Source organism: Euprymna scolopes, chromosome 37 (genome assembly GCF_053919585.1).
Source record: "Euprymna scolopes isolate OS-2025 chromosome 37, ASM5391958v1, whole genome shotgun sequence".
NCBI classification, from domain to species: Eukaryota; Metazoa; Mollusca; class Cephalopoda; order Sepiida; family Sepiolidae; genus Euprymna; species Euprymna scolopes.
The window spans coordinates 47,641,909-47,657,576 of NC_136518.1; the positions used below are offsets into that span (position 1 = coordinate 47,641,909).

Genomic DNA, 15,668 nt, shown 5'->3' on the forward strand with positions numbered 1-15,668 from the left:
GAATGTGACATTTTCGTTCTGTTATAGCTGCATACATTGTACAGATTTTTCTTTAGTTTTGACTTTTAATATAGGGGGCTTCTTGATAAGAATCGTTTTTTTTTTTTTTGTTTGTTTTTTGTTTTTTCTGATTTAGTTTGCTCTGTGCTTGTCCAGAATTCCCTTGAAAAAAACAAAAATAAAGAAAAATTTGTACGATGTATATACCCGTGACAGAAAGAAAATATTGTATACCAAAAACCACATAAATTTATCAAGTAGTTTCATATTTACATAAGAAAATCAAATTTTATGGCTAAACTTGTGTGACAATTTAACAACGCCATTTTGAAAACAGCCCAAAGGAACAAGGGAGATAATTTCAAATTGAGACTTTAGAAATCTCATGATTTTATCATAAAGAGGTAGTGGGGGCATTATAAAAACTGAAATTGGCTTTCAAATGTTTTTCTTCATTAAAAATAAAACCAACAAATTTATGTGCTTTTTTATTTTTGGTGTACAATATTTTTTTTTTCTATTGAATTTTGTTTTTGTTTTTTTATAGGGGAGGGGGTATTCTTAATAAGTGCCGTTTGTTCTTCTTTATTATTGCATTTTATTTATTTTTTAAAATTTCTTTTTATACGATTTACTGAATGTCTTTTTTAATATTATGCTAATTTTTGAATGACTGTATTTGTCATAGTTGTTAAAAAAATCTTGAACTCATTAAATAAATTTTCTATAGACAAGATTACTTTATTCATAAAAACAATTATCAATTTGAAATGTATGCATCCATTTCTCCTCCCTCCAGCTATGTGTTAAGAAATTGAAGTATAAAATCTTTTAACAAAATTACTGGAATCAGCATTAAATAACCCCCAAAAGTGTTGATATGCCGTAAAACAAAACAACCAAATCAGACACCATGAATGTATATTTGAACATACTAAGACATTTGACACATAATATCTTGTAATAAAATGTTGCAATATGTTTTATATTATGGTAGAGTATGATTTAAAAAATTTGGAAAGTTCTATTTATACAGGGTGTCCAAAAAGTCACTGAAGGGTTTTGAACTTAAATAGATTCTTTATTTTTTATGGTATCTTTCTGTGTTTTTAACACAATCTGACTTAGACATTGAGGTTTTTTTAAATGTGCAAAATTTAAACAATTTTTATTCATGAAAAATTATGTCTTTTAAATGTTGCCCATTTTCAGCTTCGCTATTGGATTTTCAGTTGGCAATGTCAAATGGCCACCACGTTCCCCCAGACTTGACTAGCCCTGGCTTTTTCTTGTGAAGATATCTTAAAGAAAGAGTCTATGTTAAACTCCAAACTTGCAAAAATTGAAGGAAAACATCAGGAACGAAATAAGGGAGTTAAATTGCAATCCAGAGATTCTACAATCCGTCATGGATAATGTTTTGGAAAGACAACACAATATGCAAAGCTTAAAATGGGCAACATTTAAAAGACATTATTTTTCATAAATAACGATTGTTTGAATTTTGCATTTTTTTTTTTTCCTTAATTTTCTAATGTCTTAGTCAAACTGTTAAAAATACAGAAAGATATCATCAAAAATAAAGAATCCATTTAAGTTCAAAATTCTTCAGTGACTGTTTGGACACCCTGTAGATAATTGACCAATCAAATGGAGACATACTCTGCTAGCAACCAATCAGAAACTGGAATCATTTAATAAAATATACTGAAATTTTTAGAATTCCCAGACATAATTTTTCATGTCCACACAAACAGAAATCTTGCACTTCTATCTGCAAACTTTTACAATTCAAGACTTATACAGATGAGCTATACATATGGAAACTCTTCTAAAATGAAACATGGCTTTCAGTTCAAAACAAAATGACTGTATTTCTGCAGACACCATGACCTTTTAGTTTGGATCAAAGTAAAGCTTCTATTCTGATATTACACTGCATCTTTTCTGTTCTTAGTGAAAGAGATATCCTTTCAGACTGAGACAATCTTTGTTTTTGACGCAATACAGAATGCTTCTTTTAGAGAAGCTGTATTTTTCCCACATTAAAAACTTTGTGTCTAATTCTATCTTTGTATAAGGAAAGTTAATAGCGACTGTATTCAGCATTAAATGATCCAAAATGTGTTGAGTTGACTCAAAAAAAAAATATATATATATATGAAACTATAAGTAAATATTTAAAGATACAAAGAAATTAAAGCATAAAAACTTCCAATAATAATGACTGTTCCGAATTTTTTAGGTTATTTAACCTAAAAAATTATGATATGTCATTAAAAAAAATTAACAAAACTAAAATTCATTAACAAAACGTTTTGATAAGTCATAACACAAAGCAATCAAACTATTAATGAAAATCACATTTTTAAATTTTTGAGATAAGGATTGATAATTTGTATTATTTGGACTACTGTTCTCAACTGCTATTCACATAACATTTCGGCCATGGCATAGTAGATAAAGTACTAGCCAAAATCCAGTTCCAATTGACACTCTTCTGGAGGTTGAAGTTTCAGTCTTCAGTGTGAGTGATATTAAGAACACATCTGTAAATTATTGAAGACTTCTATGCGGTCATGGCTGACGGAACAAGAGTATGCTGCCTCTGTGGATTAAATAAAAGGTTTGATTAAAAATTTTGTGCAGATTCCCGAGTTCAACAAAATACTCTCAAAAAGAAGTCGGAGGTTATATGTAATTTCGGGGCCTGTGGCGCAGTTGATAGAGACGTTGAATCTCTACGATTTCAGATGAGCATTTTCTGAAGATAGCAGTTTCAATCCTACCCAAAGCCGGCCAGAGGCTTACTTGGCCAAAACGTGGTGAGACCACAACAACTATGGATGGCAGTAATTGCTGAGAATGCAGTTAGGAGATTCGGAGTTCCTATCCCGTCGCGGTTACCACCTGACAAAGGTCAGAGAAATAGTTGACCAAAACGTTGTGAAACAACAACTAAGAAAGATGAGGATAATAGTCCGCAATAAATAAATTAAGTCAGAGGTTACTGTGACCAAAATGTGTCGTGAATAACGCTCAAGATGAGAACAGTAGTTTAAATAATCAAAATCACATGTGAATGAATATTTGAACATATTAATGAATATTTGAATATAAAAAAAACTTAATAAAACAAGTCTTTTTTTTTTAAAAAAAAGGAAAAACACGAATTGGAACTTCAAGCAAGATTTGAACTCTCCTCAACTATCGCTGAACTAACTATCTGCCTCTTTTTTTATGCTCTTAATTTTTTTTTTTTATTTGTTTTGTAATCTAGAGAGCGTGTGATGAATACGACAACTACAGAAGCCAGTATTCAACTACTGAAACCAAACACAGTCTATGAGTTTCGAGTGCTCGCTTACAACAAATTCGGACCAGGAAAAGCTGCTACCCTTTTGGTGACATCAAAACAGGAAGGTATGTCAGGCATAAGTTTCCGTACAATAATTGAGAATTTAAGATTTTGGAAACTATGTGCACACGTGTGTTAGCATATTTTAAGAAAACGTTTACATATATATAAGAAAATATAAGTTTTTTCCAGAATCTGCCTATATTAAAAAATAAAAATTTAAATCTGTATGATGTACATACTTGTGACAAAACGAAAAATATGACATTCCAAAAATCACGTAAATTGGTAAAGTAATTTTATTTTTAAATAAGAAAACAATTTTTGAGCGATTAATGAAAATTCAGAGGCATTACAACATAAATCTTGTAAGTATGAATTATTGTTGAGTTATATCTCATTTTAGATATTTTTTTCAAAATGGCGAACGCTCAGTTCATTGCTTGGATACTCATAAAATTTGATTTTCTTATTTAAAAATAAAACTACTTGATCAATTTACGTTATTTTTGAAATATGATTGTTTTGTTTCATCATGGGTACATACATCATTAGATTTTTCGTTATTTTTGTTTTTTAATATGGAGGGGAATTTTAGATAAGAACGTCTTATTGTTCTATTTTCTTGCAATAGTTTTATCCATATTAAGAGTAATTAAATCTGACCTGTATAAATTTAATTCATATTATTACAATGTCCCCCTCTCTCACTTTTTTCCTCGTTGTTTTATTCTTTAATTCCTTGTTTGATTATTTGATGGATTTATATATATTGTAAATAAATATTATAAATAAAATATTGTTATTTTTAATATATATGGATTAATAAATATTAAAATTTATTCAGTTTTTATTTTTTCTTGTTTTTTAATTGTTGAGCTTTCTATTACCTTCATAGGTTCTAATATAAAATATATTTCTTTACAATTATATATATATTTGGGGGGGAGCTATATCTTATAAAACTTTTTCAAAATTAAAGAAAGATAAAACAGATGTGTATCGGCTGGAGAGAGCTTGATATGGGTATCTAAAACGGTCCCCTATCATCAGGTTTGAAACCGACGTTACCAATAACTTATCTTATTTTAACTTTCTGTAAATAAAAAAATAATATATATATATATATATATATATATATATATATATATATATATATATATATTGTGTGTGTGTGTGTGATACGAATAAAGGAAATAATATTCCAACGAGATGGAGAGATGAAAAAGGAATAAACCATGTTATAAGTTTATCAACGTTTCATCTTTATTTCAAAACTTCCTAAGGATGATTAAAGAAAAGAAAATGCATGTACAATATTTGAACGCATACTTGTTATGAAAAGGGCATCTTTGTTCTATTTCTGGAAAAAGTCATTGGCATTTCAAACGCTATACACATTTTGAAATGCCAACGACTCTTTTCATTTTGAAATCGAACAGAGACATCCTTTTCACAACAATTTTTAAATATTGTACTGGTATTTTATTTTTTTCAATTTAATCATCCTGAGGAAGTTTTGTAATAAAGATGAAATGTGGATGAACAGTTAACTTGGCTTTTCATCTCTCCATATATGTGTGTGTGTATGTATATATATATATATATATATATATATATATATATATATATATATATATAGTATTAAGTTATAAAATATATATGGTGATTAAGCAACACAGAATATTCCGGGTTTCATCCACGCTAGGATTCATCAGGCTTATGTAGCTTAATTGCCATATATATTTTATAACCTACTACCTAGCTCTACCTACGTATTGAGCACTGTTGAGGTAAATACTTAAAGTTTACATATAAATCTATACTTTTGTATATTAATTTATGTGATTAAATGACGTAGTCATATATATATATATATATATATATATATATATATATATATATATATAAATAAAAATTACAATAAGTTTACCAAGGTAATCAGAATGGTAAACTTAAAATATATTATAAATATTAAAGAGTTAATATTTACAAGTAAAGTAATCTCAACCAGATGTAAAAGCTCAATAAAACCGAAAAGGAAATAGAGCTTTAATTGACCCATTTACTAAGTTCAACGATTATCAATATTAATAATCAAGCATATATTTTATAATTCCACAATAACCAATGCAATTATATATCAGAACATGATGGTTCTGGATATGACCTTAAACTATATCCAGTGGTGGAGCCCCAGCTTGCGGGCTTTGGGGAGTGTGGAGCCACCCTTTAATTACCATTGCTACCAGGTCCACTCTGACCCGGAGTGGTAGTGCCTGTTAGGGTCCCAACCAGCCTTTGAGATTTGAAAAAAAAATCACTCGACCGCCGGTCAAGTGTGAGGGAAAATTTACTCGTCCGACTTTATGTCTTTGTTTAAGTCAATAATAGTAAATAATTTTATAACAATTCAATTATATTTTTCTTTTTTATTCTTAATAAAAATATCAACAAACTATTCTTCCGATACCCAAATTATGTCATAAAATTTCATACAAAAATTAAAATATCTAGCCTAAACCGTGGGTGTTGAAAAAAAAGTGTTACGAAATCTCCGGGTATTCATGATTGTGGACTGAAATCTCCTGGTACGAGATCTCCGTGGCCCGAAATCTCTGATATTCAAAAAAAAAATACCATTTAGCTGAAATTAACTAGATTTCTTAGAAAATCGGCATGGTTTAATATCTTTTTAAAATTTAAACAGTCAATTTTTCTTTGTAATTTATGGAAACAAAACTTTGATATAGAGCAGAAATTGGTCTCTTTTGTTTCTATTAAAACAAAGAATTCACCTCAGAACAACATTCTAAAATTTAGAATATTATTTTTAAAATTGGGTATCGATGATTTTTTGAAATTTGCGCAAGAAGAGCATGCAAATATCTGAATTTATATAATTGAGAAAAATATGATTACTTGTTGTATAATTTAATTTTCAGTGCGTGCTTGATGGAACGATGCGTTTTTTTTCCTCTTTCAAATGTTCATCTTTACTTTTGTAAGCATGAAGTGTATGTAGTTGTAGCGTTGAAGAATTTTTTTTACAAATGAATTTCAAAATCAGAGATCTCACACCGAATGTGTAAATTTTTTCAATATGATATTCCAATGGTCTCACAGCTAGAGATGAAAGAATTCACAAATGATGAGGCATAGGTCATTCTTAGTCACCGCATATTTGAGGGTCATAAAATAAATAAGTTTTTCTTGTTTCTTTATTCAAAGAAATATTATCGACTGGCGGGCAAGTGATTTACGACTTTTAGTCGTCCCCAAGAAATTTTCAGTCATGTAAAGTCTCAAAGGCTGGTCCCAACTATGGGTTAAATAGAAACCTACATGGAAACAACAAATATATTCTATTAAAAAAGTTTTCTTCAAAATCACTGGATTCAGCATTAAATAACCTGAAAAGGGTTGATATGCCGTAAAACAAAAACAACCAAACCAAACCAACCACAACAAGTGTTTTATTATACAATGTATTTCTTTAGTGTTCCAATTGTTTCATAAATATTCGCACAAGCTTCAACTGTATCTCATTAAAAGATATTCAAAAATGGCTGATCTTCAGACACAAAAATACAAATGTAATACGTATATAAAAGCACACACCATTTGTGATTTACAAGCTGCGAAACTCACCTCTCTGTCCTTCATTTTCATGGTTCTCATTAAATTATTATATATATAAGAGCAAGTAGTTAAAAAAACATGTTAAAAAACACTTTGAAAAAAAGTTAAAAACATATTTAATTTGAAAAGGAGACACTAAATAAGTGGATAGCCCTTAATCCGCGGAGTTTCAAAGAAATACTTTCCTTCTCATCAGAGGGTAGGATTTAGCAAAATGCAGGATCGGATTTTGCTTGCAAAAGTATTTGATGAAACTACAAGTAAGTCAAAGATCTTACTTGATAACAAAAAGGGAAGCAGAGGGAATATGGTGAAGAAAAAAGTGATTTCACGTGAATGGATAGTCTGGTGAAGGATAAAGTATCCAATGACGGTAAAATCCCAAAATCTGCAATTATATATATATATATATATATATATATATATATATATATATAGTCATCCACATACAGTACTGTTTCGTTGTATCACAACTCATCAGTATGGCTAGACTAGCACATTTCCCCAGCCAAGGATCGAACCTATAAGCATCATGTTGACAGTCGGCAGCTCTACATTAGACTAAGAATCAATACTCGTAAATGATTCATCAAATCTCTATTAAATAAACATCTGCCCAACGCTTATCAATGCTCTAGACAAAATGACAGCGAGCTTCGCTTAATCGCTAAACTTAGCAGTGGGTGAAATACATTTACGACAGTGCTCGACCCGGGGGGGGGGCTATATGTGTGTGTGTGTGTTTATATATGTGTATGTATATATTTGTATATAATATGCCTATTCTTTTAACTCTCAATTTGATTTCAGTCCGTGTTCCCAGTCCACCCCAAAATGCTCAGGCCATTGCTCATTCATCAACTTCCATTATGGTAAAATATGAAGCTCCGAAGGAACCAAACGGTCAGATAAAGTTTTACAAACTGATTTATTACGAAGTCGGAGCCAATAAGGAAGCAGATATCAAAGTAGACAGTTTGACGTACACTTTGAAAGGGTTGAAGCAATTTCGAGAATACAGCTTCCGGGTGGAAGCTCACAATGAAAACGGAGCTGGCTTGAGTACAGAGGAATTTGTGTCGCGTACTCTGTCTGCACCACCATCGGCACCGCCAAGCAATTTCACATTGGAGACGACCAGTTCAACTGTAAGATTTCCTTTCTTTCTGCACAGATTTTTACTTCTACATTGAAAATGTTTGGCAATATTTTTATGTCTTATTCCTCAATCTATTATGACATAATTCAGGGATACCAGTTCTTCGCATTTTAGTGGAATTCGGCTTTTTTGTTTATCCAGAAAAGGCATATTTCTGTTTAAATCACGATAAGAAAAAGCTGATTTCTTACAAAAAAAAAAAACTAGAGCCTTACTTCCATTTTTCGTCGCTATTTGGCCAGATTTTATCTTTTCTTCTCTCTCTCTCTATTTATCGTGTTTCTCTTTTCCTATGTTTTCTAGTGATCTGACGATTTCAACATTTTTTTCTGATTCCAATACAAGTACCAATTATGTTCTATATTCTCGATTCCGATTCATTTTTAAATTTCTAAATATGTAGTTATAAAGTTGTTTATATTTTTCAAATTACCATTAGAACCATATGTTCATGTGTATATGTTTTCGCAAATGTAAAAATACATAGGGGGGGGGGGCTGTCTATAGATTTTAGTTTTACTGGTTATTTGAAATCATTAAATATTCATCATTTTAACATTGGTACCAAACATAGAAAATTACGTTTATAAAATAAAACCCAAAGGAATCGTTTTTGCCACCAGAAAAAAATGCTCAAATTTTTCCAATTATAATATCACAAAATGTTCTGATTTTTCCAGTATCGATTAACTGTCCCAACACTAATGTTTTCTATAAACTTTCTGTTTTATCTTGCCTTTCTTTTCCCTATTATGAAAGTTCCCTCTTAAAACTGAAATTGTTAGTTTTGCTTTAAAAACTAAAACTCCAAGCAATTCATAATGGAGGAAGGACAATTAAATGATTTGTTTCATTAAAGAATGACGTCCTGTCATCCATTACACATGCGCAATCATTGTCTACTCTTACCTGATCAGACTATCTGAAGGTACTGGCTTCCTGACCTAAAATGCACCAAACATTGATGTTATAGTTCTTTTTTTCTCTCTCTTTGCAAAACTTAATCATGTTCTGCAAAGTTAAAAACAAAAATAACAATTTTCCTCTATAAAACAACCAAACCAAACCAAACACCCTGAATAAATATTTGAAGATATAAAGAATTTGAAGCATAAAACTTTTTCCAAAATCACTGGATTCAACATTAAATAACCTGAAAAGGGTTGATATGCCGTAAAACAAAACACAATGAATAAATGTTTGAAGAGAAAAAAAATTTTTTACAAAATTATTGAATTCAACATGAAATTACCCGGAAAAGTTTGAGACGCCATAAAACAAAACACTCAAACAAAACATTATGAATAAACGGCATCCTGGCATATTTTTCGAGACATTTCATTGTTGCCTTGCTTCCCCTGTTTTCTAGAAGGTGATAGATGATTTGACATCCTCGACGAAACATCTTCCAACACATTTTAACTGAAAAATTTATATTTTCAGACGAATTATTATTATTATTATTAGTAGTAGTAGTAGTAGTTGTAGTAGTAGTATTTGCATTATTATAAGTAGTTTGGTGTAATAATGATACTTTTCTGTAAAAAAATATTTATTTACTTTTAAGAAATAAATATTACACATTTATTAAATAAACTTGTTCATATTGGTCCTGGCCCTGTCGGTGGGGCATTAGAATACACCGACTGCCCCCCTGCAGAGGGTAAAAGTCCCTTAATGGGGGTCCTGGATATGACCTTAAACTATATCCAGTGGTGAGGCCCCAGCTTGTGGGCTTTGGGGAGTGTGGAGCCACCCTTTAATTACCATTGCTCCCAGGTCCACTCTGACCCGGAGTGGTAGTACCTGTTAGGGTCCCAACTATGGGTTAAATAGAAACCGACGTGAAAACAACAAATATATTCTATTAAAAAAATTTTTCTTCAAAATCTTAGATTCGGTATTAAATAACCCGAAAAGGGTTGATATGCCGTAAAACAACCAACCAACCAAAAAATCATATTGGTCCACTTATCTATATAAATTCGTATTCCTGTATATTTGTTTGTTTGTTCACAAGTTGATTAATATATACAAAAACCCATTAGTATATCCTATTATTAATTCCTGTATATACTATGATTATTGCAAAATATAAGATTAAAGAGGTGACCTCATTTGTATATTATATTAAGGAAAATCGACTTTATTAAACAGCGGTGTAGTAGTTATTGTTTAAAGTGAGAGAATTATTTTAAGTGTTCTATTCAAGTTTATTATTTAAATTAGATTTTTTATGAATCGGCTTTAGTTATCTCCCTTGGCCGCGAACATTGTTCTTTGTTTTCTTTTTCGGCGGATATTTAAACTAAAAACTTTCAAACACTATTTTTGGAATTAGTTTAAATAAAATAATTTCCGTGATTTCGTTATTAATGTTGTGGTCCAGTGAATTTTTATTTTAAAATAAACAATTCAATTCAACTACAATTCTTTATTTAAAACAAAAACAAAAAAAACTTTCATTTACGTTTTTTTTTTCTTCAAATTTTTTTGACATCATAACTGTTATTTTTTTTTTTCTTTTAATAACGCAATAAGTCATAACTCATCATTTTTATAACATAAACATTCGTTTAACACAAATTCTATTTTGGTATTTTTGAAACTGAATTATTTACAGTTTGTTTTTGTTGCAACAAACCATAATAACAAATCTTTCTAGACTGAGGTAGCATAAAAGAAATTCGCTTAAACTGGAATATAGTCTTAAAAAGGTGCTCAATATCCGGAAAATAGCTTCTCTTCGTATCCCTTTGGCCGAAATATCTGGTGGAGAGTTTGTCACATACTTCTTTTTTCGGTGGGGGTAGGGGGGGGGTTTACATTTTTGTGTTTTCATTCGTTCTTTTATTTTTGAAATTTTTGTTGGGGTAACGATAGAGTTGACATATAATGAAAAACTGCTCAATATTCTTAGTATAGCAAGTGTAGCGAAACCGAACTTCATATCGACCTGGCAACGTTGGGTATCCATGCTAGTTAATGTATAAATTTATAGTCAAGTATATTATTATGTTGCTTATAACATGCTACAATAATAGCAAAATCAAAAATTGGCTAGTCAGAAGCAAACTTTGGTCATTTTAAATGCTATTTGGGTGTAAATTAAAAATTCCACACGATAACTTTATATTTTAGATGTGTTCTCTAATTTACTTTTGTCAACGTTTCAGAGCATTATTGTGCGCTGGGAGCCACCACCTATTGACGAACAGAATGGTATCATCGTTGGTTACAAAATCCGCTACAAAAAGAAGGGTCATCGCCGAGGAGACACAGCACCGACAGCTGGCAACCGCAAATTCTTTGCTTTGACAGGTAAAATTACTTTCTTTTTTTTTTTTTTTTTTCATTGGAGATTTTTTTTCTTCATCAGAGAATTTTTTTTTTCATTGAAAACAATGCAGACATAATCAGTTTTTGTGAGAATATGAGTTATGTCCCCTGACATGGTTTTTTTTTTTTTTTTTTATACAGAGAACTCACCCAAAGACCACTTGAGGATAACAGTCAAAGAGTATACAGTAGTCAATGGGACAATATTGTAGTAATCATTAATGGAAATTTGATAAATTGGATTACTTAAGGGGAACAGCTCATGAACTTGTTTACATTGGACTTGAAGACGACCCTATTGTAGTCAGTTCGAAAGCAAGCAAACGGAAGAGAGTTCCACAGGTGTGCAGCTCTAAGAAAGAAGCTTTGTTCATGGAATCTACGTTTAGGTTTAGGCACAGATAAACAGTCGGAGAAATTATTGATAGTGTTTTCTGCTAGAGGAGTGTTTCTCGTGAAAGTTGGAGATCAGATGAGCACTTGCCATGAAAATAACAATAAAACAGAGACAGGCTCCAACGTCTCTTCTGTGAGAAAGAGGTTGCAGCGAAAAGAAAAGGCCATCCCCTACTAGGCTACAAAGTCTATTTTAAACTCTGTCAAGGCAGGATAAGGTCTTTCTAGCAGCTCCTGCCCATATGTGGGAGCTGTACTCCGTCCTTGGAGGTACCTGGCTCTTATATCGGTAGAGAATTGCATCAGCAATGAGATATCTACTAGATTGATAGAAGGATCCCACCATTTTTCCATCATTATTGGTTATTTGGTGCTTGTTCAGGTTAGCACTCATTGCGGCAATTAAAAGTAAAGAAAATATAAAAAGTCTGCATGATATACGTATCAGTCACGGAGATGAAAGGTTCCAAAAATCACGTAATTTGATCAAGTGTTTTTTTTTATTTAAGAAAATAAAATTTTATTCAGTGTCCATGTATTTACTTTTTTCTCAACACATAGTGATCGTGTTTTCTTGTAGAATTCCGGTTTTGCAAAATTCACTGAAATTATCTCAAAATATGTTTGAATTTCAATATAATGATAGAAAGAAATTACAAATGTCAATATTCTTGATTTTAGTTGAAAAATTTACCAATTAAAAAAAACATTTTTTTTTTTCTTAGGTTTGGAGAAAGGAACGGAATATTCTGTGAGGATTGCCGCTTTAACCCGTGCAGGGACTGGACCTTCGACTGAATGGGAAACTGCAGAGACGTACAAAGATGATTTGGATGGTAAGAATTTTTGAAAGTAAAACATTACTTTTATTATTAGATTATTGTGTAGAGAAGTGTTTCTCAACCTTTGATGGTGACCCTAACTGGTGGCCCCCTGCACTTCAACAAATAAATGCAGATTTTATTTTATGTTATTTACTCTAAAAATATAAATCAAAGTGGAAATGTTGTTGAAAATGATGCACTTGCTGTTGAGCTTGTGTGATGAAGCCTCTTATGTCTGACTATTTCTTGGAAGCAAGTAGGCGATTTAAGCATAAAACACCTTTCCAGAAATTAATTTTTATATCGCATATATTCATATTTGCGTTCTTTACTTTCTTCTTCAAAGAAACTCAAGTACCTGGCAAGCCATCCCGAATCCGAACACAAGCAGAAGCAAGCTCAATTGTGGTCCGCTGGTCCCCTCCATCCGAGGAAAGTAAAATCCTTGTACGTGGTTACATACTTACGTATGGCCGAGGCATTCCTGATGTTCTCCAAGTAAATTTGGATTCTCAACAACGAATGTATACGATTAAAGACCTTCGTAAGTATAGAGGCATTCTATTTGTTTTATATAGTTTATGTTTCTAGTAAAAAAAGTTAACTAATTTGCATATTGCTGTGAAAAATGGCAATTTATCAATTAATTTATTAGTAAATTTGTTAATTTAGTTATTATTTTTTTTTTAATTCAAGGATTTTTTTCAACTTTTCATAATATCTCAATGAATAATTGTGGAAGCACCTCATCTTTTGATATATAGATCGCTTATGTATATATGTGATTTTAGTAATGAATTGTTGTGCCGTGGCTTGAACACATGACTATGAATTTTCGATTAGGCTAAATAATTATGTCATTTCGTTTTCTGTTTAGCAGATCTCATGCTGGTGTATACCAAGAAAAAGTTCCTTCTGATTAAAGTATAGTTTTCTTACTAAAAAGTTGAAATTTATGTAAAATTTGAAATTTATATATCACAAGAACGATCACTACATCCTTCTATTTTATATGAATTATTTTGGAGGTAGAAGTTTACTGCTGGATGCACTTAGTCAAATTTCATATGATCATAACTTTAATATCAATACAAAATATGTTTGTGTTTTTTTTTTATTAAATTGTCTTTTTCATCTATAAGTATGTAACAGTAATAGTTGCCTCAAATACTGTACCTTGTGTAGCATCAAATACCACACCTTGTGTGGCCTCAAATACAACGCCTTGTGTAGCCTCAGATACAACGCCTTGTGTAGCCTCAAATGCAACGCCTTGTGTAGCCTCAAATGCAACGCCTTGTGTAGCCTCAAATGCAACATCTTGTGTAGCCTCAAATACAACGCCTGGTGTAGTCTCAAATGCAATGTCTTGTGTATCCTCAAATACAGCACCTTATGTAACCTCAAATACAGCACTTTATGTAACCTAAAATGCAACGCCTTGTGTAGCTTCAAATGCAACGCCTTGTGTAGCCTCAAATGCAACACCTTGTGTAGCCTTCAATACCATACCTTGTGTAGCCTAAACTACCACACCTTATTCAGCCCCAAATATAATACCTTATTCAGCCTCAAATATAATACCTTATGTGGCCTCAAATACAAAACACCTTGTGTAGCCTCAAATACCACACTTTGTTTAGCCTCACATACCACACCTTGTTTAGCCTAAAATACCACCCCTTATTTAGCCTCAAATGCAATACCTTGTGTGGCCTCAAATACAACACCTTGTGTAGTTTACTATAGCAAAAAACTACTGTTTACATTATCATAATATTGTTTAATGTCAGAAGACCCATTGCACAATGGATAAAAGTGCTAAGTGACAGTCACCTGGGAATTGAAGTTTCAATCTGCAATATGGACAATATTAAGAATCCAATTATAAATTACTTAAGACTTCTATTCTGTCATGGTTGATGGAATGAAAGCAAACTACTCCATGTATTAGATAAAGGGTCGTGTTTTAAATTCTATACAAATTCTTCAGTTCAACATAAAGATTACCAAGTTTGACAAGATCTGCCTAAAGATGTTCAGAGGTTATGTCAGTCGAAATGTCATGAGAATAACATTCAAGGTGAAAACAGTAGTCTGAATGATCGGAAAAAAAAAAAAAAGGCATAAAATCAATCTCCTTTTCATTTTTTTTTCTTTCTAGAACCTTCTTCCCAGTATATTATTAAAGTAAAAGCTTTTAATAATATGGGCCAAGGACAACCAATTTATGCAATTGCAAAAACAAGTGAAGAATCAGGTAAAGTTTATTTCTTGCTTTCTTTTCCTTTTCTTTTTTCTTTTCCTTTTCTTTTTTCTTTTCCTTTTCTTTTTTCTTTTCTTTTTTTTTTTTCTTTTTTTTTTTTTTTTTTTGCAGGGGTGGGGAATTCCTTGAGTTTTCCCCCAACACAACTCTTTATTTTAAATATGTATGTACAAAACTCTCACCAAATATAGCAGATACTATGACCCTCCCCCCACCCAATATCACTCAGTTCATGATCCTCTTCCCATGCAATCTATTCCACGAGCAACTTCTGATACAGCAGATTTTACAACCCTCTTCTAATGCCATTAACTTTGCAACTCTATCACCAACAGTATGACAATATAAACGACTCTGTGAGACTCTCACGATATGAATGACTCTGAGACTCTCTCACAATATGAACGACTTTGTGTGAGACTCTCTCACAATATGAATGACTCTGTGAGACTCTCACTCTGTAAGACTTTCTCATTGTGATTAATTCCACCATTCTTACCAATAATAACTTGCTCTACAATCCTCCCCTAGTTTGATTTTCATCCTTATAAAAACGACTCTGACTCTAGATCCAGCATAGTTAATTTTATCTTTGCTGAGTTGTTTAAGATGGCATCATGCAATCGGTTCTACACAAAACTGCAATTCTTAGACATGTTTCAGAGATCACCAGTTGCGACCATT

The 15,668-nt window shown here is 31.6% G+C and overlaps 1 protein-coding gene across 22 annotated transcripts in view; it reads left to right on the forward strand.

Annotated features, from left to right (window-relative positions):
• Nucleotides 1-15,668, forward strand: part of LOC145261142 (neogenin-like) — a 396,586-nt gene that overhangs the window by 214,886 nt on the left and 166,032 nt on the right. For all 22 annotated transcript variants that reach the window (XM_080119417.1, XM_080119423.1, XM_080119424.1 and 19 more), the window contains 6 exons: nt 3,281-3,423; nt 7,811-8,148; nt 11,336-11,480; nt 12,620-12,730; nt 13,065-13,262; nt 14,883-14,978. In XM_080119417.1, coding sequence (XP_079975543.1) covers nt 3,281-3,423; nt 7,811-8,148; nt 11,336-11,480; nt 12,620-12,730; nt 13,065-13,262; nt 14,883-14,978 — 1,031 coding nt within the window. The remainder of the gene's footprint in view (nt 1-3,280; nt 3,424-7,810; nt 8,149-11,335; nt 11,481-12,619; nt 12,731-13,064; nt 13,263-14,882; nt 14,979-15,668) is intronic.